The sequence below is a fragment of the Anomalospiza imberbis genome, chromosome 6, assembly GCF_031753505.1.
Source record: "Anomalospiza imberbis isolate Cuckoo-Finch-1a 21T00152 chromosome 6, ASM3175350v1, whole genome shotgun sequence".
Taxonomy (NCBI): Eukaryota; Metazoa; Chordata; class Aves; order Passeriformes; family Viduidae; genus Anomalospiza; species Anomalospiza imberbis.
The window spans coordinates 12133510-12157800 of record NC_089686.1 but is presented as its reverse complement, the minus strand read 5'-3'; the positions used below and the strand labels follow the sequence as shown (position 1 = coordinate 12157800).

General features: G+C 41.1%; 2 protein-coding genes across 8 annotated transcripts in view; one reads left to right on the top strand and one right to left on the bottom strand.

Annotated features, from left to right (window-relative positions):
• SETD3 (SET domain containing 3, actin N3(tau)-histidine methyltransferase) overlaps nucleotides 1-24291 on the bottom strand; it is a 611377-nt gene that overhangs the window by 503606 nt on the left and 83480 nt on the right. The gene's annotated exons all lie outside the window — the stretch shown is intronic.
• EVL (Enah/Vasp-like) overlaps nucleotides 1-24291 on the top strand; it is a 140498-nt gene that overhangs the window by 68644 nt on the left and 47563 nt on the right. For all 7 annotated transcript variants that reach the window (XM_068192445.1, XM_068192446.1, XM_068192449.1 and 4 more), the window contains exons 2-3: nucleotides 3630-3798; nucleotides 10708-10885. In XM_068192445.1, the coding sequence (XP_068048546.1) occupies nucleotides 3630-3798; nucleotides 10708-10885 (347 nt within the window). The remainder of the gene's footprint in view (nucleotides 1-3629; nucleotides 3799-10707; nucleotides 10886-24291) is intronic.

The window sequence follows — 24291 nt, the reverse complement described above, 5'->3', positions numbered from 1 at the left end:
GAGCAAATTGGAGTAGATGTTGTGCACAAACCTGAACAATTTTGTAATTAAGACCTCTCTATGATTCAATTTTCATATATTTTTATACATAATTACCTATGGTTGGAACTCAGGTGGATGAGTCTGACTGCATGATAATGTAAAATAAAATATCAGTAGGAGAATTCCTAATATTTGATGCGTGGGAAATTTGATGGACCTCCATCAAATACCAAATTTTCAGTATTAGGAAAATACAGCAAGTTCTAGAAGTGTGCAAGCATAATTTTGCATGTGAATACTAATATAGAACAAACTCTTATCATGGAGAAGGAATATGGCTACTCAGAATTGTGTTACTAAGCACATTTATTACCTGTCACATGTAGGTGACATAAATATCCATGATGTATGGTCCTAAGAATCACCAAAAATTTTGCTAGATCTTCATGAAACCACTGGTGCTTGATTTGTGTTTAAAATAATGTACAGAGAGTAATGCAGAGATTCTCAGTGAGGTTTATAAAGGGAACATTTTCTGAGCTGTTTTCAGAGAAGCCTCTTAAAGCAGCAGTGGGACGGTTGTGCCTTTTCTGCATAGGAAGAGCAGAAAGTCTTCAGGATAAAGAGTTACTAAACTCTTGGAGTTGTCTCACTCCGTTTAGGGGGAGACAGCAAGCTAGAAATGAGTCCCTGGAGGCATTTTGGATGTTGAAAGATTGATGAAGTGCTTTGCAGGAAAGGATTCCCCTGGTGTGCTGTTTTATGTTCTTTTCTGTTATTTCACTGGAGGCCAGATAACAGGCTCAATCCTGTTTCCATTTAAATGAATGATGAAAAACTTCCATTGAGTGCAGGAGAGCAGGGACCGAGCTTGATGTGTTTTTGCTTTATGTCACAGTAACAATTGGTTGTCGTGCATCAAACACTGCTCCTGAGGTCTGCATCTGTGTTTCAGCCACAGGGCAGCAGCAGGTCCTTTGCTGCTGATTTTGGTGGCAGCAAAGCCTGAAGGCAAGTTGCTGTATCTGGGATCTGGGTATGGCATTGTGAGTAATGCTGTGTTAAGGCCCTCATGTCTGATGTTTAGGTGTAGTCTCTTTGTTGTAAGGATAATTTAATTAATTTTGATTGATTTAGCAGCTCATGGTAATCGTGGATTCCAAAATTCATCTGAAATGGAGACAGTATTGGGTTTTAGGCTTGCTCTGATGAAGCCAGTGATGTGCTCTTGCTTGCTTTAGTGTACAGCAGAGCTTGTGCTTGGCAAGGCTTGAGGAGAAGGATGTGGTGTCACACTGGCTGAGTGTGACTCTCCCAGGAGCAGCATTTTCCCGGAGCCCCTGGCAGGGCATTGCTGTGCCCTGGGCAGCTGATGCTCCCCCCACCTCTGGAGCTGGAGGTGGCACAAGACACCTGCTAGCAAAGGCAGGTGGCCACCATCCATCTACGAGACAGCACTGGGGATTATTTTTAGCCTTTCCACTTCCATATGACTAGGGCAATCCAGTGTTTGCTGGTATATTTCTCTCCCATTCTCCCCGTCTGTGAATCCAGGGCAGACTGAGTGTCCCCCAGCAGGTCTGGAGGATGCAGGCAATGCTGCCACTGCTGCCAGGCTGCAGCTCCTGCAGCAGTTGGAGGATTAGGCAGGCTGGAGGGAGCTCAAATCCCTCAGCTGCTCGTGTCAGATATGGAGGAGCTGCCACAAGGCATTAGCTTACCTTAAAAAACAGGAGGGAGAGCTTACCTTAAAAAACAGGAGGGAGAGGTAAGTACATCAGCAAAGGCACAGCTGTTCTCCAGGTATCTTGCAAAGCAATAGCAGCTGGTGGATGAGCTGGATTTTATGAATTCTGAACAATATAAATAAAATAATGTTTTGTCCTTCTGATCTGAATATATTGCTCTGGTAACAGAATTTAGCTGTTTCTATGATACGTAATAAAAATACAATTTTTCTGAATTTTCCTACCTTGTTCATGATAGTGATGTCTGCTGGCATCACTGAACCCTCTATAAATGCTGTGAGGACTTTCCAGGCTCTTACTCACAGCCTGGAGGAGGTCTGTGGGCTACCTGGAGGCTATGCAAAGTGATTGACAAAACAAGCCAGAGTCAGTAGGCTTTAGTGTACCATGGGGGATACACCTGCCTTGGAAATCTTTTTGAGACCCACAAATCAGAAAATATTGAAAATTACTGCTGTAATCAACCCAGATCCTCTTAATACTTGAAGTAACGTGCTCCCTTTCATTAAAATGATGACAGTGATGGGGTCAGGCAGGTTTGGGTGTGCAGCAGTTGGTAAAATTTACAAGTGGTGTAATTTGGCATAGTGGCAGTGCAGCAACATGGTTTGGCATCACCCAGGAGCTTCTCCTCTGTGTGTGTGTGTGTGTGTGCATGCTAGGGAGGCAAACCCAAACAAAGAGGGAGGAAAAGGATTTGTGTGCAAAGCGGATTAACCACTTGTTATTGCATTGTCCAAAATTATTTAATATGGCTTGGGCTGAGGAAGGGAGGTATATATACCTATATATAGGTCTAACGTTAACAGGACAGTCATGAACGTAAAGTTTTTGCAGGATAGATCTCAACTGTTTCATTTAGATGCACTAACTGAATCATAAATGCATCATAAGGGGCACTATTTGCTTGTTGAAAATCCCTGTTACATTTAAAAATCTCAAATCTCCAAAATTTGCAGGATTCATTTTTTTTCTTCAACTTGTATTTCCTCTGATATAAGAAAACTGGCTGGGAAGTCAGGAGAGTGGAACTGAAATTCTGACCTGTATTGACATGTCACAGCATTTGCCAGCATTTGCCAGTGGCATTTATTGCCCTTGAAGGGTGTACTTTATTATGATTCTCTATATGTTTATTAGTCAGGATATGACTAACAAACAAGAGGTAATGTATTGAGGAATTTCTGTGACTGTAAAGGAGAAAAATAGTTATTTATACTATACAAAATAATGGTGAAATACTTCAATGCTGGCATGCATCCAGGTTCGTGGATTCCCCTTCCCCACTTTCTTTGCTACTAGGATGAAGGAAAAAAGTGTTCCTGTGTGTTTTGCTCTGTGTATTCTGGGACTTTAAAGTGCGTCAGTGGGTCTGGGTATTAGGCATCAGCTGGATTAACTTAATTGATTTCTTCAGTTTACCTAACATGGCTTTTGGTTCAAGGTCTGGTTGCTTCCAGTTTTGAATGTATAACTCAGCTGTGGGTGTCACGTTTGTTTTGTCAGCAAGCTGTAAAATATTGGTAGGTTTTCATGCAAATGTAAACAGGCTTTGCTTGCCAATAGATACATAAAATAAATAGAGCATTCATGCTGTTGGACAGTTTTCATAATGTTTATGTGATGCAGGTTATTTCTCAGGGCTTAATGTTTTATATAAAATAGATTATTGGTTCAAAACAGCAGCATACAGGAGGTTTTTAAAGTCTGTGAACACATAACATGTCAGCTTTAATTTAACTGATCCCATTCAAAGGATTAGCAGATCTCTTATAAAACACGTGTTGAAAGTACTGATAGTTTCTGTTGGTTTTTTTTTCCCTTTAGAAGTTTTAAGTAATAAGCAATAAACAGCAAATTCATTATTTTCTTTCCTGATTGTTCTGTTTTTCTCCCCAGTGAACAGAGTATTTGCCAAGCCCGAGCTTCAGTTATGGTCTATGACGATACCAGTAAGAAATGGGTGCCAATCAAACCTGGACAGCAGGGATTCAGCAGAATCAACATATACCACAACACGGCCACAAACACCTTCAGGGTAGTTGGAGTTAAACTGCAGGATCAACAAGTGAGTAACTATATCAAGTTTCCTGTAAATTAACCTTTGATCTCATTTAGTAACCTCAGTTCTATACCTAATGCAACATTTCCTGCTCCCTGCAAGGTGCCTGCAAGTCTGTTTATACTCCAGTGATTCAGGTTTTGTATAATTCTTTTGCACACACAATACATCATAAATTATTACTGCTTATTTGAAAAAAAAAAGACTGTTTGGTAGATGCTAAGGAGATTTAAATGTTATTTCTTCCCCCTCCAATTTTTTCTTGCGAAATGAATCTTACTCACTCTGCTGGTTTTGCTCTCAGCTCCTCCCAAGTTACTTTTTACTTGTTTTTAGTACTATATTAAAAATAGAATTAAAAATCAATTGTTCTGCACTGCTGTCTCTCAAAGAGTGGTTGTTATATTGCTGTGATAAGCAATTAGATTTTTGTAATGCACTTTAAAATCCTAGGTGCACACTGTGATCTGATTTACAGCAGACTAATTTTGCAGGACCTCCTTGGGTATTAAAGGAATAATATGGGATTTAGATTATCAGAACTGGGATCAGACCCCGTTGGCCACCAAAGCACGATGCTCAGCCCAGGGCTGCCGCGGCTCAGGTGGCTCCAGCAGGTTTGAGGTGTGCTGGGCAGCACGTGCCATCAGAGCTCCTTAACCGAGTGTCACAATTGGACCTCAAACAAAAGTTTTCTTGAGTGGAGTAATGGTGTAGTACCTGCATTTTAGAGCAGGAATTTCAGAGTTGAGGGCTCCCACCATGTGCTGGCATGAGGCTGGTTGACAGTGGCAGCCCAGCCTGCCTCTTGTGCTCAGCTTGAGCCCTCTGAGTGGCACAAGGATCAAGAAGAAGTGGGCCAGGGGTTGCCTGCAGGTTCAGGAGTGGTGTTGCCCCCTGGGAAAGTGAGGGGAGCACTGCTGCTGGTGTGACATTGGCAGGGGCAGGGCAAATCCAGCCAAGCTGAGCCAGGTCAGGCCAACCCAGAGAGTAGGAGCCAGAGCATCACCGCCTCTCAGCTGCCACAAATGTTGAATGGATTGATCTGCTTGTGGAAATGCTGATGATCCTCAGCTGACAGCTGTAAAGATGCTTGGGCCAACTGGAAAAAATTACTTAGGTTGCTTACTGGAGGTGATAACGTCTTTGCTACACCATGCCTATGCAGAGTCATCATTCTGAAAAAGAAATAGCAGAACAAAAAATAGGTGGGTTTTGAGCACACTGGTTTTCAGCTCCTTGCAGTGCACTTTTGAAACACCTGCCAGAAGTTTTGCGACTGTTTTTATTCTTTTCTGTAGAGCAAAGGCAGTATATGAAAGCAGTACCATTCACAAATAGAAAATATTTTAAAAAATAAATTAAATACAGTGTCTTCTTAGTAAGTTATGAAAGCCAGTACTGCTCTGTCCAAGGCCATGCTAGTTACATATTTTACATGGCCAGCAGGTGAATGTAAATGATTTTCATGTGACTGCAATCTAAGATGGAACTGAATAGCTGGTGTAAAAGAAGCAGAAGTCATAAAGTCAATATGTATATATGTAAGGGAGAGTAAGTACCAGAGGTCTGTCTTAATCAGAGTATGCTGTTTAAGGAGTAAGACATATTAAAAAGTCAAATCTTAAGCTGCACTTTGAACATGCTTTGCGTTAACCGTAATATTTTATTTGCTTGCTGTTCCAACTTATGAAGATGCTGCATGCTATCTAAAAATCATCTCAGTTCAGAAGGAAACAGGTAGAAGAATATATTTTTCTAGAGTTTAAAGACTAAAAATCCTCTTTCAAATTAACAGAAAGTATAGTCACTTACCTTAGTCACCTAAAACTGCCTGAAACAAAGCATGCCCCTCAAATATGATTTCAAAAATCCAGTATTATGAATAAAGTCAAGACAACATAGTAGTATTCAAAGGAACACTCTGAAAGTCTCAAGATTCAGAATTTAATATACTTTGTATGAGTCTCTCATGGAGTCATAAGCTTGCTAGGCTTGCTAAGTATTTGCATTTAAAGAGAATAGAAATGAATTTCAGTTAAAATAATTCTCTATTCAAGCTACTTCATGCTTGTTCTCAAGTTCTTTTAAATCTTACTGAAACTGAGGCTTTAGTGAAGCTGTTGATTTGCCAGAAAAGACATATTTATTGGAAAAGGACCAATCTTAAGCTAAAATGTGATTTGGCATACGATGAAGCTAATGAAGCTACACAGTTCTTTGGAGAATTGAGAAACTAGTTTAGAATATGTAATACAACAATACCATGGAGGAACAATTTAAACTTTTCTTACAAGTTTGTCAAGGCACAGACTGTAGTAATCTCCGTGGCTTAATCCCTTCCTGATTCTATTTCCCTTTTAATTTCATTGGTTTATACTACAGGTCTAATAAGATCTCTTTTTAATTTTCATCCTGTGTTTCATTTTCCACATATCTTCTTCTGCAGACTCCCTGTCTTGTCTCTGTCTAGCTTTCTTTCTGTTTTCTGTCCCTTTTTGGGTGCATGTGCTGTACCTTATTACACTGTATTCTCGTTCTGCTTACCTTATCTCCTTTATCACCTTATCTCCTTCTCTAACTGACAGCATCTGAAAAGTTCACCGCAGAAAAATATGGTTTGTAGAGCAGCAGATCTGGAGCATCGTTCTCCCCCCAGGAAGTGGCCACCAGATCTGGTTCCCTCTGTGTGTCTGGGGAGGTGCTCGCCGCGGTACAGAGCAGCGGTCCCTGAGCTCCCCTTTCTGCTCTGCGCAAGCTGCAGCCTTGCACAGCCTCGTGCTGGCCTGAGCAGGAGCCTTCAGAAAACCACAGGTGCAGTCTTGAAGCTCTGAAATCACCACAGGGGCCAGAACTGGTTTGAAGCTAAGGCCAGATCGCTTAATGTCATAAGCTCTTTGATGTTTCCTTGAGGCCTTCATTTTGGACTTGATGTTCACTGAGGTCTTTTCCAACCTGAGCAATTCTATGATTGTGTGATTCTTGAAGACAACAGTCGCAATCATGTCTTTTACACCCCTGTTGCAACTTGCCAGCTGTTGTTGTTACCTGGCCTCTTGTAAAGGTGACATGTGTGAGCTTCAGTCACCGTGCAAGAAGTTCACAAAGCTAAAAAGCAGTAGCTCCCCATTCCAGAGTCCCGATCAAGTGAAGGTTTAAAATTAGGACTTTACATCAAGTGATGTCAGCTCAGCATGATCTCAACACCCAAAGGCACGAGCTGAACAAATAGGCAGGGAGGAGAGTGCAACCAAAAGTGAATCACATCTCCTGAGGGGCTGGTGTGTTCATGTGGCTGAGAAGTGAATGTAGAAACAGGCCCTTGGGCAAGGTGAGACATTTTACATGTGAAGCCAAGCCAAAACTGAAACAAGGATGGGATTCTTGCTCTATAAGCTAACCACAATATTTGAAAAGAAAGAACCAATTAATCACTGTTGTAACTTATTAGAAGTTTGTCAGGTTTGGGCCTGCCTACAGAAGTAAAGAATCTGACCTCAGCTGTAGGAGTTTCTATATCCTTGCTGTTTTAGCAGGCATGATTGCTCCCTGAGAGATGAGCCTGAGTGCTGGCAGCACGGCAGGGCCCAGGCTGCTGGACCATTTCATGCTCTGCAGAAACAAGCAATTGTCTTGTCCTGGTTCAATAAGCAAGTGTATTGGTGGTGAGGCTTCTGTGGCTACTCTTCCCATGATCCTGGCTGTGTTCATATCTCAGGTGTTGCCCTGAAGCCTGCTCCATCCCTCTAGCCCCATTCCTGAGAGTCCCATCAGCCACCACCATTGTCACTGCTGACAGCTCGCAGCTCCGCAGTCAAAAGGAAGGGCTTCTTGGTTTTGAGCTTTTGTACAAATTGTAAAATTCCCTGTCGGTCCCAGGGAATTTTACCTATGCCTGAAACTGAGGCGAAAGGGTGAAGGAGAGTACTGGGGTAGAAGTGAAGCAAATCTTTTTGTTTTAAACATTACAGTGATGGGAACATTGAAACATGTCAACATAATGCTATGCATGACTGGTCTGTGAAACTCCTTGCCATATAAGATCATTGAAATACAGAATTTAACAGGCTTCAAAACAACACAGACATTTACATCAGTAAGATATAACACACTACAAGAGTAAGACTACATTGACTAAGACAACATTGTTTCAGGATATAAAATTCTAAAAGAGCGTTGAAAAGAAAAAAAGTGGCATATAAAATGCCATGTTTCAGCATTTAAGTCAAATTCTAAGGGAGGAGTTGTAGGAATAACTGTTTGCCATGGACAAATCCATTATTTATTTCTTCAAGATTTCCAGTGACAGCTTCTCCAATTCACCTACTGTAGGCTGTAAGTGAAGATTAAAAGATGAACTCTTGGTCTGCTCAGCCTGGCAGATGTGCTCTCTTACTGACATACGAAGCTTTAGAGTAAAGATTCCTTAGAAACACCTGTAAAAAAAAAACCCTATGCTTCAAACAGGGAGACCTTCTTTATTTTAATTACTGCTCTGAAGCACTTCATTATGATCATGTGCCTTGTAAAGTCTCCGCACCATCTGTACAAGACACCTTTGTGCACTCATTCTTAACAACAGCAGGAGATCCCCTCCTCTTTTTTTACATTTTCTATAAACAGCAGCCAAAGGAGATAAAAATGAAACTCTGGCTATTTTAAGTTTCATTTCCCAGTGATTCATTTCTCAGTAAACTCTGATTTGAGTTTGAAGACAAGGTATTACATGTGTGGGCATCCTGATGATTACTGAAGGTCAACATTCAAATTCTGTCTTTATTCAATTAAAGGGATCTAACCCTCAGAACAATGCAGATCCTTGGAGTTCATTGGAAGTAGGTTTTAAACAGTTTACCTGACCTGCATGAAACAATTTTTGGCATAGGTTTTTACAATTTCTGCCTTTCATTATACAGCTGCATTACACCCTCTGGTGCTCTTTGGGCTTTGATAGTGGTGTCCTTTGAAACAGAGGTTTCTGTTAGTAGGTGAGAAAGACTCGCTTTGAAAGCCTGGTAGAAGCTCACAGTCTTCCTAAACTTTTCCTCAAAGATACTGCCTAAGCCTTCTCTTGGTTGTCTATTCAAAAGTAGTTGGAAGACTGAAAAATTCATCCATGTTAAACCTGTTGATTTAGAAATCCAGTCATGAGTCTACTTAATGCTCAAGAGACTAAGTGTGAGCAACATTGGTACAGGCTCTCCCAATGCTCAGTAGAAGAATGGGGGTGATGTCACTATTTTTCAAGGAGAAAAGGCTATCCAAGCTGTCAGATACAAGAGGACGTTCAATGCCTCTGCTGTGACCAGTTTCCACTTCTTTCTGGTTGGTGTGGGAGACTTTCCCACACAGCATGTTGGAGATGCAGTTCCCATTTCCAGGGGACTAATTCTTGGGAGCCTGCATACCCAGTGTAGGGCTGCATCTTCCTTTGGCTCACAGGTCAGGAATTTCTCAACGAAATGTGTCAAAAAAAAGCATTGTAGGTCTGATTGCTTCTCAATGCATTTTCATGGAGCCTTAGTAATGGTACTGGTTTGAGTGCAGCAGCTGGACCATCATATTTATGCCTAAAGCTAGACCAAGGATTCAAAGTCTATCTTCTACATCACTCTCTAATGCTGGCTCTGTAAGTAAATGCATCCTAGAAATAAGAGTATTTCTGTAATCATCTTGGGATTACAGTCTAGTGAGGTCTAGTGGCTTCTTTGCTGGTTTCCATAATTTTTTGTATATTAATATAGTAAAGTTACAAGACATGTGTTAACTGTATCAATGAGACAGTGTTATCCTTCAAAAATACTAATGTGTGTTAAACAATTTATTCCTTATTAGGTGCTCATCTAATGTTTCTCTGACAGTTTAAACTAGCAATCCACTGAAAATTCAAAACTCAGCGCTAGGAGTCATTAATCTTTGAAATTAATCTTTAGTTTTTAAAGTCTGCCCGTATAATTAAGAATTGTCAGTCATTTACAAAAAATATTGTTGGACTAAATAAATACACTGAAGCTTTTTAGTTTCAATCATAGTGTTAAGAGAAGACTTTCCAAAAGGCTGGTCAGACTGCAAAATAAAAAAATGGTAGGTTTTCTGGTATGTGGGGTCCACCTCTAACATAAATTCTGTGTACAAAGTGGTACAGTGCTGCAGTGGCCACTCCTGCCTCTCCACCCTTAGCTAGAGCAGCTTACACTTTTATCAGTGGAGGTTTCTGTCTGGATCCCAGCTCTACTGTGTAGCTGGGTGTCCCAGTGCTCTGCCCAAGGATAAACAGAGCATTGTATTAGCAGATTAAGTTTCAAAAAAACCCAGCCTTCTGCTGCAGTCACCCCTTACCTGGAAAACACCACACGTACAGCAGGGGAGAAGGTGGGAGAGGAATGGTTGTCTGGGTTTGTCATTGCCTGGTTCTAAAGAAAAAAATTAAACACAAGAAGCTGGTGGTGATCAGACACATGGGAGGAGGAAAGCAGAACTGGTGCAATGGGTCAAACATTTATGTGCTATAGGGCAAGGTTAGTGCCAAGAGCTCTGTCTGGCTCTTTTTCTGACAATTGTGCATGATCATTCTCCAAAAGATGGAAACAGCTGCTGGCCCTGGCTCCTGACAGCTGTTTGCAGCATCTGCACAGCTGCATCCTGTGGAAGTGCTGTAGAAAACACGAGCAGGTAATAGATTTTGCAAAACTGGCTTGCAAGTCCCCGAGGCTGAACTGAACTGTTGTAAATCTCACCCCCAGATGTGGGTCTTTTGTCACTGAAACAAACACTGCCTTACCGTGCAGCCATGTAGGAGCTGCCATAGGAGCTGCCTCTACCCATTTGGGTAACCTTCATGCAAGGGTTGGGTGGGTTTTTTCTCACTGAAAACAGAGCTGTTGTTAATCCTTACCCCTCTGTTTCAAATCACAGGTAGTGATTAATTACTCAATTGTGAAAGGACTGAAGTACAATCAAGCAACACCCACCTTTCATCAATGGCGCGACGCACGGCAGGTCTATGGCTTGAATTTTGCAAGCAAAGAAGAGGCTACCACGTTCTCCAATGCAATGCTGTTTGCTCTGAATATCATGAACTCACAAGATGGAGGTAAATTAATCTCTCTCAATCTGTGACCTTTTAACATGCTTGTTACCAATCACCTAGTGCAGTTGTATTGGATAGTATGCCATCATAACACACATGATTATAAAAAACCTGAGCCTTTAGATCAGCGTTTGCTATGGTATGAATTGAACGTTTTCAGATTTTATTTTTCTTTCTGCTCATTTTTCATGGTGCCTTAACTCACCATAGGAAATCAATAGTGATTTGGGAATGCCTCAGCAGGCAGCTAGCCCCACTGATTTATGTGAATCTGTATATATGTTGTTTTACATGTGAGATGGCAGAATAAAACTTTAAGTAAACGGAAGATAGAGTAAAATTAGCAAAATCTGATAGGATAGGACTCAGAGCTGGTGTTTCCAATGTGTTGGGCCAGCTTCAGCTGTTGGCTCTTGCGGGTCAGCTTTCTAAAAGAGGAGTGTAGGGCACCTTGGTTATTGAATACTGTATTGACTGTAAAAGAACTTTGTGGTGAAGTTTGCTGTTCTGTGAATTTGTCATTGCATTAGCTTGAACTGGGGCCAAAATAAAGTCCTGGTTTCTCAGTGGAAACCAGTTTCTGGTTTGTGGTATCTGGATGAAGCACTGCCCTCAGTTACACGCTTATGACCTCTGCAGCTCCTGGGCTGGGAACAGAGCAGTCCTTGTATGGTGTCTTTTTTTTTTTGTTCCTGCAAAAACACACACCACAGCCCTATTTTCCTTTTGCAAACATGACGAGCCAAGGTTGGCATCAGTTGCTGCCATCCGGGTTTCACTGCAGTGTTCACTGGGGATGGACAGCAGCTCTTCAGAGGGAGATTGTCTCCTGACAACCTTCAATACACAAATATGTCTTACTGAAAGGTGTACTTGTAATGTAAGAGTTCAGATTTTTTATTTTGCTATTTCTGTTCTATTAAGCTGGCAAATGCAAAACTCATCAAAAACCAAGACATATTTCAAATTCTTAGCTATATTTAGAAGTACTGAGGACTTAATTCTGCTTTCTTCGTCTTGAGCATTTTCAGCTGTAGTTGTGCCACAGCAGGAGACTTCATGAGGAAATCTAGCCATGATTCACCAGTCCTAAACTCATGAAAGTCTGAAGAGTACAGAGCTCTTTGGCTGCACAGATGTGCCCACCCCACCCTCCAAATTTGGGTACTTAGACTATGGTCTGAATCTAGTGATCGGTTTAATGCCTGTGATAAGTCTGCCTTTCTTCCAAAAGCCCTTAAATTTGGATTGGGTTTTTTCCCCATCTGTCTGTTCCCGTCAAAGGGAGTGAAGTTTTTGCAGGATTTTGAGTTTACTTCAGGGAGGTGCCTTGTGGAAACACAAGTCTCAGTGTAAGAATTTATTGCTTGTAAGCTAAAATAAAGAAACTGCCTTAAATTATGTTAGCTACACCTAGCAATGAACAAAAGGTATTTTTAAGAAAGTATTTTTGAGCACTTGAAAAGCCTATTAAATTTCTGAGAAGGTTATGCATATACAGCCAGCAATGATTTGCATTTTGATTTTTTGGGGTATTTTTTAATTCATTTCCTTAGCACACCAGAAGTGTGCTTTAGATGCTTTACAGGTTTAAAATCTAGTCCATGCTGAAAAGCTTGTATTTAGAGTTTGTAGTTGTCACATTCACATTGGGTCACAGATAAAAAAATATTTTCTGGACAAAAAAGAACGGTCTGGTGAACATTCGGTCTTCAGCAACACTTTTTGTCTCATACATAAAGTGTTAGAAGTTTCAAAGATTGACAGATGTCCCATTCTTTACAGCTGAACTTATCAAAAACTGAAGTTTTGATTAAGGGGAATTTCAGCTTTTACTTAAAAAAAATCCCTCTGATTTTTTGAAACAAATTCCAGAAATACTCATTTTTCATTTTTTTTAATTATGAAATTTATTTCCTGAGGTATTTCTCTTTAATATTAGTTAGACATTGATAATAGATTAGAATGAAGCTTTTTATATCATCATAAGTTTTCCCGTTACTGCAGTGATCTCAGCATGCAAATTGACAGCAAAAGTACATAATGGATATAAGGTATCAAATGTTTTTTCATATCTGCTCTTCCAGGCATCTATAGCCCTTAAACTTTTGTGGGCATGAATTAATGTGAGTAGGAATTCACACAAACACTCATATCCATATATCTTTCCAGGCACTGCCACTTCCTGCATACTCCCTCCAGAAGCTGCCTGCATGCTGCATTAGGGTCTGCTTTTTTCATATGGAAAAATCATTAGGAAAAAAAACTCTGTTTATTATATCTATGCATCCATGTATTAAAGTTGCCCATGTGCTTATGCAGATGGATGGCAGCTTTAAGGGGTGCATTTGTATGCCCAGAACTGCTCATACACTCATAAAAAGCTCACCCAAAACCACAGGGTGAAACAGAGGCTCCCTCTGCCACATTCACAGGGCAGCAAACCCTATCTGCTGTTCTGCAGCTTGGAGTATGCTGTGTGCCCTACTTGGCACGTGATATTTCTAATGTTTAGTTTCTTCCTATATTCCCCACTGAGACATTATTACACTTGAGTATTGCTGATCCTCCCATATTTGAATAGATTCTGGCTTCCATGGCTGCTTCTCCCTTTGTTCTACCACCCACTTCTGTAAACTAAAATTAATCATGGTAGACTACAGCAGTAGATGTGAGACTGCATCATATCTTCAGCAGTTGTGGAGTCAGGGTACCATTACATTTGGGAAAATAACTAGTCTTGGCACAAAGTAATGGTGTGGGGTTTTGAATGATGCATTAAGCTGGATTAGTTCGAAAAAAAATGGTAGCAGGCTACGTTTTGGGGAGTTGGAAATAATTTTTAGGTAGTGATGACTTCCAAATGACTGGGTCACTTCAAATGAACACACAGTTATGAGCTAGTGATGGGAATTACTGTACTGTCCCTCTTCTTCAAGAGAGAAACTGCAATGCCCAAGAACAACCACAAGCACTGATCTCTCTGTTCTGACTGCTTGGGACACAAGTGAAAACTAAACCAAGTGCTTTGTTAAATGCCAAAGGTTAAATGGGCTGAATCAGATCCTACAGCCAGACTGTGTTTACCCACGTTACATGCCAATATCAGTGTCAGGGCAGGTGTCTTCCCAGGAGTGTGACACCCCAGAGTTTGCAAAAGTTGGGAGACAAGCCATAGCCTAAACTCTCTGGCTGGTTGTGTTTCTGCAGTGGATGTACCCATACTCTTACCCATGGGGATGGCTGGCCACCTTACAGGTGTCCATGTTCTCAGTGCTGTGGTGGGAGCCTCTCCCAGGGCATGTCCCCAGGGTGCGCAAAGCAAGCCTTGAAAGAGGTGAACACATACCTGGCTCATTCTTGTGCTTTGTAAGGATGCTGATGGTTAGATCAGTTTGTTGTTTACCTGCCAGTTTATTTATGTGCCTAATTACTTTGATTTCCTTATACATCTCTTTAATCTTTTCTCCCTTACAAACAAAAGGAGAAATGTTGGTTCTGAGCCAGCCTGCAAAATGAGAGCAAATGATAACACTGACTTGCTCATTACCAATCTCTTGCTTTCAGTGTTTTAATGGTGTCATTTAGTAAGAACATTAATATGACAAACAACTTCCCATTTAATTGTTTTTCTTTCATGGCTGTCCACTTTGAAAAGTCAGAGCTTTCTCTGGCAAAAGTTACCTTGTACAAGGTAGTGTGTCACCAGCTTACTTTGTCATCTGCAGCCAGGTTTCACTGGGGGCAGAGCATCACCCCTTCCTGCCCCAAGAGACTGTGGAAGAATTTTGCATGGATCCCGCCCACAGGCTGTTTGATGTTTCATGTTTTTCAGGGCTTACATCCTCTTAGATTTACTAAATGCAGTCTCTGGTGGCAGGGCAGCATAGTTATTGGAGCAGGACATAATGTGAGAACTTTAGTAAGCTAAAATGGGCAAGTTCTTCCCTGCCATAATTTTGTAGGAAAGCCAGTGGTGCCTGTAATGAAGGTAAATTTCTGCAGGGCTTAATGGAGCCTATACTCTCAGTGCTTCTCCCAGTGAGGGCTTACACTTCCAGGAGAGAGGAAAGGAGACTATTTTCTCTCCTTTTTTGTTCCCCAGTTTTCTGGGGACGGGCAAAGGAATTCTTCATCTTTTTTCTTTCCTTATTTGCTCACTTCAGACATTGAGTCCCAGCTGGTTGCTGGGACTCAGTGCATGTTCCCATGCATCAGGGGACAGTGGTTCAGCTTTGTGGCTTGGCATGACCAGCTCTGAGGGCATCTTGGGCTTCCATGGCTTAAAGACTTGGTGCCTCTTGGAGAAGAATTAAGACTCTGATCTGTGTTGCTGGTAAATACTGCCTGTAAATATAGTAAATATAATGTTTTGTGAACTTCTGCTTTTCTTTTGATGTCTGTGCCCTGGGGACTTAGATAGTTATTGTTGACTTACAATATAGGAAAATTCCATTTCTAAATGTAAACACCACATGCTGAAATGCCTTATGCAGAGAGCTCGTTGCAGAGTTAATCATAGTTAGAGGTCAGCTGCCTTATCTGACTAAGAAGGGAGAAGTTGGAGGAAAGCTTGAAATAGGAGAGAGGTTTGAAGAAAATTAATAGTGATTTATTTCTTTATTTATTCCTTGTAAGAAAGCCATTTTCTTGTTCTAAGTGTCTTAGAGACCACACAATACAGACATAGGTCATGGAGGGTGCAGAGTTCAGCCCTGTGCCTTCAGCTTCACAGACCCAGCTGTACCTCTGCACGGAGGACGTTTTGGTAGTCAGAAGGATTGCTCATCACTCCTCTTCCTCTGGTTGGAAGATCTGCTGCCTTTTCCACCACTTATTATTAATTATTAATAATATATTTTATATATATATATAATATATATATATTATATAATATATATTATATAATATATAATATATTATATAATATATATAATATAATTATATATATATTATAATTATTATTAATATTGATTATTTGACATGCATTTCTCCTTGATTTTATTAAGTTCTTGGGAGTCTGAGATATTTTTCCATTCCTTCAGTCATTCTGCTCTTATCCTTTCAGAAGTGACAACATGTCTGTATTGCTGGGAGGAAGTTCCTTGAAAAACACTTTGGAGAAATAAAAGAATAAAGCTTTGATACATCAAATAGCAGATAAACTGGCAGAATGTACCATACAGTCTCTTTCCTAGTTAGATGCCCTAAGTATTTGCAAGGTTTCTGTCAGTGAAGGATGTGTGTGAAGATTATGGTGCACTGGATTTCAGACAAAAGTGTACACAGGGTTTTTTATATTTTTTTGTAATGTTATATTCAGTTCATTTTTTCATTAACATTTTGACAGCTAGCCCCGCATCCCTCAGTTTTTCAGTGGCAGTAACGTGTAACTTCTGGGAAATTCAGTCATCTAAATTCATCTTCTACAAAGCAGTGTCTGTTTTATTTGATAATATTGCCCCAAAACTTCCCAGCACCACAGAGGACACAGTGTGGGAAGACAAAAGACTTCATCTTCATTACAGCACTGCATAATACATAAAATAGCTCATCAATAATGGAAGAGACCCACCACAGAACACAATGCCCACTTGCAGCCAGCTGGTTCCAAAACTGTGCTGGGGTAAAGAGATCCGTGCTCCATGCAAGGTGCTTTGCATGCTGCACTGTGGACTCATTTCCCACACTATCAGGTGTGGTGTTGCAGATTATGAAGCCCTAAGATGCTGTATTCTGGGCAGATTTTACTTTTCAGAGTGCTAATAACATTTAAAAATGGGTGTAACTTCAGATGGCATAGACATTGCAGAATCATAAGCATGCATTCTGCTTCAGGTCTTTGAATCAAGTCATTCCAGACATTGTTCCTATTTATAATCTAGGCATAGAGAACTTGTAAACAACAAACTTTTGGACTCACTAGTGTAAATATGATCCATGTGATCAGACACCCAGGGCTAGCCAAACTAGCAGCCTGCAGGCAATGCTTAATTGGGTGCATGTGAAAAATAAAAAAAAAAAAAATCTGCTCCTTTAAAACACAAAAGTTTTCCCAGGGGAATAACTGTTTTCTGACTGACATCTTTCAAAAACACCAGAAAACGGTTTAGAGAAATAAATTTCACAATGTTTCCAGACTAATGCCTACACCACTTTCGGTATCAGCTTTAGTCACTCAGAAATGTTCTGCAGATAGGGGGGGTTTCTGATCTAAATTGCTGTGCTTTGTAAGTCAATGAAGAGGGAGGGAAAATTCAAATAAGATGATGAGCTTTTTCCTTTCATCTGCTGCATTGCTTTATCACTGAAACCGTTCCAGAAAAGTCCACGTGACATACAGAATCTTTTAGTATATTGCTTACTATAGAAATAAATTCCTTCCTTTGCCAGTTGGACAGGGATGAGCTGTTATCCAGCAAACTAGGTGGGAATTTATTTTCCTGCAGCAGCCAGTGAAAGGCTGTGAGGGCAGGAGTCCCTTGTGACCCCAGCTGTAAAATATCAGCTCTGCCACAGGACCACGCATTGTGTTTAATTCCCAAAACTTCTTCCTGTGCTGAGGGGGATGACAGTCCTTGTACAAGCCCTCTGCTCATCTTTCCAAAATAGCCAAACTTCTCCTGGAATAATAGGCACTTGCTTGCAGGCTTCCCCTGCCTGCCAAACTGCTCAGGTGCCCTCTTTTCAGGTTAACCTGGGCTTCCTAATTGGATATATGACATTTCACAGGATCAGAGTTGGAAAGGGCTCACAAGGATCATCGAGTCCAACTCTGAAGTGAATGGCCCATACAGAGATCGAGCCCACAGCCCTTGCATTATTAGCATTAGGCTCTAACCAACTTCTAGGAACCTGGGTACACTTCACATTAAGAGAAACATGTTTCAAACCAAAACAGGAAGAAGTTGGCCCAGCCAGGAGAAGCAGTGAGTAAAACTGGTTAATCTTCTGCATTAGATTGGCTCCAGCTGACAGGAGCACAGGAGGTGAATTGATTCGTTTTTGAATATATAAACTGGGATTACAGACTCCTTTCAGTGCTAGAACTGTAAATATCATTGCTATTATTCATCTGTCAGGAAGTATCAAACCGTTATTTAATTATTCTGTTCTGTAGAAGTAGGCATTTTTTCAATTCAGTTTTTCAGTCCCCCAGATGGTAGGGATCCACAGCAGAAAGTTTTCCATGGCACTGAAGTGCTCTCACAGCGTTATGCAAATAAAGACCCATGACATGTTGCTTGTGAGCCTCTCAGCCACTTTCCTGCAGGACTCCATTGTACCCCTGCTCAGAGCCAGAGCCGCTGTCCAATGTCTGCAACAACAAAAGGTGCCTCTGTTCTTTGAAGAGCATTATAAACCTAAAGGCTCTTGAGTCTTTTGCTGATGCTTTTTGATGTGCTGAACTCTTCTGCGCTAAATCAAAACCACTTCAGTGAGGAAACTGTGTGTGGGAAAAAAAATTGTTGAGAGATTTAAGAGAGACTTGCACACATCCACTTGTACTAGCAAGATTCCCTTGCACCATTGCCTTCAACCCCCTGTTTTTCTGAGTGTGGTGCAAACTGGAGAAGTTTCCAGAGCTCAGTGATAGAAGATTCACTGTGGCTTTTTCACTAGAGTATAGCCAGTGGCAGAAGAATATATTAGCTTAGGAAAAAAATTAATTATCAAAATTTAACAAGTCCGGTAATTTATGTGCAAGCAGTATAGGCCAGATTTTGGCAAGCGTTTATTTCAAGACCATTTATAGAACTTCTTGGGTTGGAAGGGACCTTACAGATCACCTAGTTCCAGCCCCGTACCATAGGCAGGGACAATTTCCTCTAGATCAAGTTGCTCAAAACCCCATCCAGCTGGGCCTTGGCTGCTTCTTTTTATTTAATAGACTTTCTGTATTCTCAGCTAAGAGCCAGATTCTATAATAGTTTATCTCTGCACAGTAACTCATCTACTCCCCTAGCTGTGATCCCACTCCTAGCAGTTAGTAATTGTGTGACCAGGATTTTCCTGTTAATGGGAGTAGAACTATAAGCATCTGTAGCACTGGGTTTTGTACCTGAGCTGGGATGTCTGTGTGGTCAAGAAACAGTAACAGATGCTCTTGGTACAGTCATTTATGTATTAGGTGTCCCTAAAGGCAAAACTCATCCCATTCTCCCTCTCTTTTTCATCACTGACTGTAAAGGATTGATGCTAAGAACCCTTCTTTGGTCCCTGACAATTTTACTATCATCTTCTTCCAAACTTTCAGATCAATGAATTAATGATTTCTAATTATGGTGTAATTAATTAGTAACTACAATGATAATGAAACCTCTAGTTTAACAATAATAAATTAGGGACCTGAAAACTAATGTGCATAATGTGTATTTTAGTGATGCTCTGTGGATTCCTGAGAACTGCCAGGAATACATGTGTGTTGTGCATGTCTGTATATGTATTCACATAAGCAGTGCACATCAGATTTTCACATTTCTGACTGCCTGAGCTCTGCAAACAGATGGGCTTTTTGCATGCATTTTTTTTTTAATTTTATACCAGAAGTGAATTTAGGAAAGTGTTCACACATATATCGATTGAAGTCAGGAATAAGTTTCTGGGCTAAGAGGATTTTTCACTGATAAAATCGGTAGTATTTTGAATTTTTTTTTTTAAACTACGCTGTCATTATGTGCCATGGTTCAGTGTGCAAGCAGCACTCACTAAAAAGGTGTTCCTGGTCAAAGCAGTGTTTAGGACCAGGGGACAGTGCAGGGACAGCCAGTGGTGCAGCTGGGGAGGTGGGGCAGAGCTCTGGAACCCTCTCAGGGCTCAGCTGAGGGGAAAGTCTGCTTAATTCCAGCCTCCAAGAGAATCACCATATGCTGCTGCCAGCAAAGCATGTAGAGCAGCTTCTCCTGCTGGCTGGTAATCCCTGGGCAGCTCACACAAAGTCTGTTCATGGCCTTCTTAGGTGACTCTCTGTGGTCATCCAGAATCTTATTTTTCACCAAGTCAGGGACTCAAAAGCTCTAGGTCGTGTTGCCTTCTGCAATCAGAATCTCAGAGCCTTGTGGCAATGACTCGTGATTCCTCCAGTTAATTCTAATGAAGCAACACAGCTGAAAATGGGATTCATTTAACTGAACTTCAGCCATTTAAATGCTAGGCAGCTAGTTTACAACAATTGTGTGTTTTCCTTTCCTCTCCACGGGGCGAGGAGGGCTCACCTGGAGGTGAGTGGCTGTAGTCCTGTGCTGCTGGCTGGTGGCCCAGCAAGCTGCACAGTCCCTGCCACACAGCAGGGAGCAAACTGTGTGATAGAATGGAGCAGCGTGGGGCCATACTGCAGTTCAGGAAGGAAGTTATCTCCTAATCGGTGATATTAGTCCTCCAAGCGTCCAGCCTTTGCCCTTGTACGTGCTCAGCTGCACAGCTGAGGAGGACACAGCGTGATTCAGGTCCTGATGGTGCCTTTGAAATTCTGCTCCACCTCTACTGACAAAAAAGCCAAACCCTGCCAAGCAATCACGGTCAATCAGATTTGCATGGATTGCTTTATCTGTTGGTCTTGATTAGTATTCCGGAGATCTCTGTAGAAAACATGAATTTTAATTCTGCTTCCTCCAGTGCTGGTTTCCAGGAACTCCCTCTGGTGGTTAGAGCAGCGCCTGGGAAGCTGTGTGAACATCAGCTGTGCCATCCACCACACGGGGAGAGCTGAACTGAAGAGTATTTTGGCTTTTTTCACACCTTTAAAAATAAACTCGGGGTCAAAGTTACTGAGGTTATCACCTCTTTTGACTTCTTGAACTTGCCAAGTGTGCATCGCTTGTGCTTGTCAAGAAAAGGCGCATTTCCTGCAGCGTGGCAGGCTGAGCAGCAAGGCTGCAGGTACCTGTGTGCTGGTCGGGTGCTTTGCAGACAGGAGCAGGAGGACGTTCAGAAGGTTGGATGTTGTCAGAAATCCATTTGAATATGGATTGTCCTGAAATTTAATGGATATCCCTTCTAAGGCATTTTAGATTATGGAGCATTTGCTTTTTCTTTCTTTTGGCTTACCATTGGCATCCAATAGAAATGACTCTGCAGATTTGAATCTGGGTCCCCAGGTTCCCCTGCATCATTTACAAATACATACATTGCAGTTTCCCTTCTCAAGATGCTTTGCCAGCAGATCTTACAGGATCCTTGCTAAATGCAAAAGAAAACACTTTGAATCAGCAAAACAGCAGGGCTAACTGAACTTGGACAAAAAGAAAGAGCCTTTCAGTGTCCTCTGGAGCCTGCCAAAGCACTAAGTGCAGGTGATGACCAACAAGGTGGCACATCTAATGCAAAAGCTGGCAAGAGTTACCATGCACAGTGCAGCAGGAGGGGCACCCTCGATAGGGATGGAGGAATGCAGGGAGCCAGAGGCTCTGGAGGTGCAAGGCCCAAGTGTGTGGACAGGTTTCTGGATTTGCAGTGGAGGCAGAAGGCACCAAGAGAAAGCTTGGTTCTGGCAGAGTCAGCAGGAAAACTCCTGACTCAGGTAAATGAGTAATTTTTCCCTAGTTTGTGGAAGGAAGAGGGATTTTAAAAGTGTAACAAAGGTGAGGATCCAAAGGGAAATGTGCCTTATGCTTTCTGCTGATTGTTTTATTTCTCATCTCTCTGACCTTTCTGATTACTCTAAATATGATATTTCAGCTTCAGAACTAAAGCTTGAAAATAGATATTTGGCTCTTCAGACGAGCTGGCATTTGATTGCTTTTTTTTTTTTTTTTTTTGTCTGTGCTGTAACATTCCTATGAGAGCACAGAGTAACTGTGTAGTTTTTACTGCTATTGCAATGATTTTCTTACAGGCGACATTGCCCCTGGGTTTACATTATCTCATCAGCCTGTGAGTGCACCCCCAAATCACCTCTTTTTGCTTATCAGAGTTTGCTGGTGTGTCCAGAAATTGCCCAACAAGGGTCATACTGAATATACTTCTCGTCTTGCATCACATTATATTGCAGTCAGATCTTTCAGCACCGCCGTATTTTTAAATGATGTTTTCCCTGACGCTGCAAATGGTGCAGAACATTGTAGAGGCACACAGCCACCAAAGAGAGCTGTTGAGCTGGGGGCAGGAGCTTTGGTCAGCAGGCTGTAACACACAGGGAAATTATTTTACAGTGAGAAACCATTGCAAAAACCTCAGTGTGCAGAGCTGTGTCCTTGGTCGTGCTGCAAAGGTCAGGGTTCCGGGTGCATCAGCGGGGCTGAGCGTGCAGGAGCTGCAGCATGTCTGCTTTGCAGGCAGCATTGCTCACACGTTCCACTGCCATGGCTTACGTTCACTGTAGTGCCTCTGCAGCTTCTGAAGTTAAATTACAGACCAGACACACAAACTGGGCTTTTCTTCTGGAGCACTCCTAAAGCACCTCAAGCCTGGGGAGCTCACTGAGAGGTCCACACCAAGGGTTTTCAAGGTTCTTTTAATGGAAACCAAATTTTTTCCCCCAGAAATATGTTACATTTGGTTGCAGTTTTTATTTTTCTAAAATCAAAATTGAACTTTCAACATCCCTGAGAAGATGAAGTATGTATCTTTTGTTCTGAAATTACATTTTGATTCACTTTTTGTCTTCAAATGTACATCATGTAAATTACCATATTTGGTTATCATGAAGGCAATGACAAAGCCCCAGCTTTCTGATTCAAAATAAAGAGAAATTCAAGCTAAACATTCTTTTGTGTTTCCATTTTGAAGCTCAAATTCATAGCAAATTACAAAACTGTAAAATGATACGTTTTATTTTTAAAGATGAGAGGAAACGTTCTGATATATTTTAAAGAAAAGGAATATATTTATTGAGAATCAAACCTCCATACATTTCTGTGCAAATTCAAACATTGTTTTTAAACTTTTAATTTTTTTAATTAAACCCAAAAATTCTACCAAAAGTTCATTTTTCATGGCTGCACTAGGAACAGTAAGGCAGCAATGAGTCCTGGTCAGCAGCATCTTGAGTTCCTGGATTTCACGTTATTTTTATTACATTTATTTTTAGTGTCAAAATTAATTTACAGCTAATGTGAGAACATTAGCTATTTACACAAAATGGCAGAACATATTGTCAGCTTTCACACTACAGAAATTAAACTGTTATTTTCTCATATTACATGAGAAATAGATACAGTGGGTTATTTGGGGGTTTTATCATATCACATGATTCTGAAAGTATCTGTTGTGCTAATCAGCTGGTCTTTGGGTTTCATTTACATTTTTCTACAGCACTGAGAAAGTGATGTCTTCCATACATATGTGCCTTAAAATTAGGTAGTTTTATTTCTTCCAGTTTAATATTGCTTGGAGATTTTGAAATGTTTTTCACTGGGCTTTCATCACCACATTTCAGTCTTCTCACTGAGCTCAGTGCCTACAGAAGTTAAATCTTAGTTTCTTTCATTTTTTCAGCTGAAGCACATTCTCCCCTCATGCAAGTTCCTGTTGATATGAGAGCACTCAAGGATGAGCTCCAGTGGTCTCTGGGGTTCCTTCCTCCATGGCCCAAGTTGTTCAGGGTTTGTCCTCTGCAGTGGGTTTATCAACAGGGGTGGTTGGCTGGAGCAAATTTAAATTAATCTTTTTTCCTCCCTGTGAGTAGTGGATGGTCTTCCAGAGCTTCTACTTTAGTGTTCTGGTCATGTTATCAATGACTTATATTCAAAAAAGAGCAAACCCAAAATTTGACCTGCTGATAAGGGTGAAATACAATGTCTGTGCTGGCTTCTTTGTGCAGAGGAAAAAAAAAACCCAAAACAAAAAAAGAGAAAAAAACCCAAAAACAACCAAACAAAAACTAAACCAAATCAACAACAACCACCACGTCCTGCCCTCACCCCCCCCAAACAACCAGCATTTTTGGGATGGTGTATTTTCACAGGAGATACAGTTGTGAAAGGAGATGCTTTGGGAACCAGTCAGGTGGTGCATTTTTATAAGGCTCCATGTACAGGGCATGAGATAAGAATTAAAGCCCCAAAATTAGAGGACAATGGCCCGTCTAATAGCCAGGGATCCTTGGCATGAAACTGTCTCTAGAAGAGGGCTAACAGCTGCACCTTGTGGGCTCGAAATGCCTTGCAGAGGGAAAGAAGCCCTTTGTCATGACCCTGACTTTCATTAAAGTCTTTCATTAACTGACTTCCAGAAGTTATCAGCAGGGCTTTGTCTTGTCAGAAAAGATCTTTGTTTTGGGGTACTAAAGATGAGGGCACATTTATAATGATGATTGTGTAGAGAGAGTATTATGCAGGGATTTATGTTCATTTGCATGCCAGATTAAGGCTTTATGCCATGCCCTGTGTGAATTAAACACAGATAGCAGTTTTGAGAGTTATGAGATTTTCTGATAGATTTCTATGCTGAATTGCAGTGAAATTTTATAT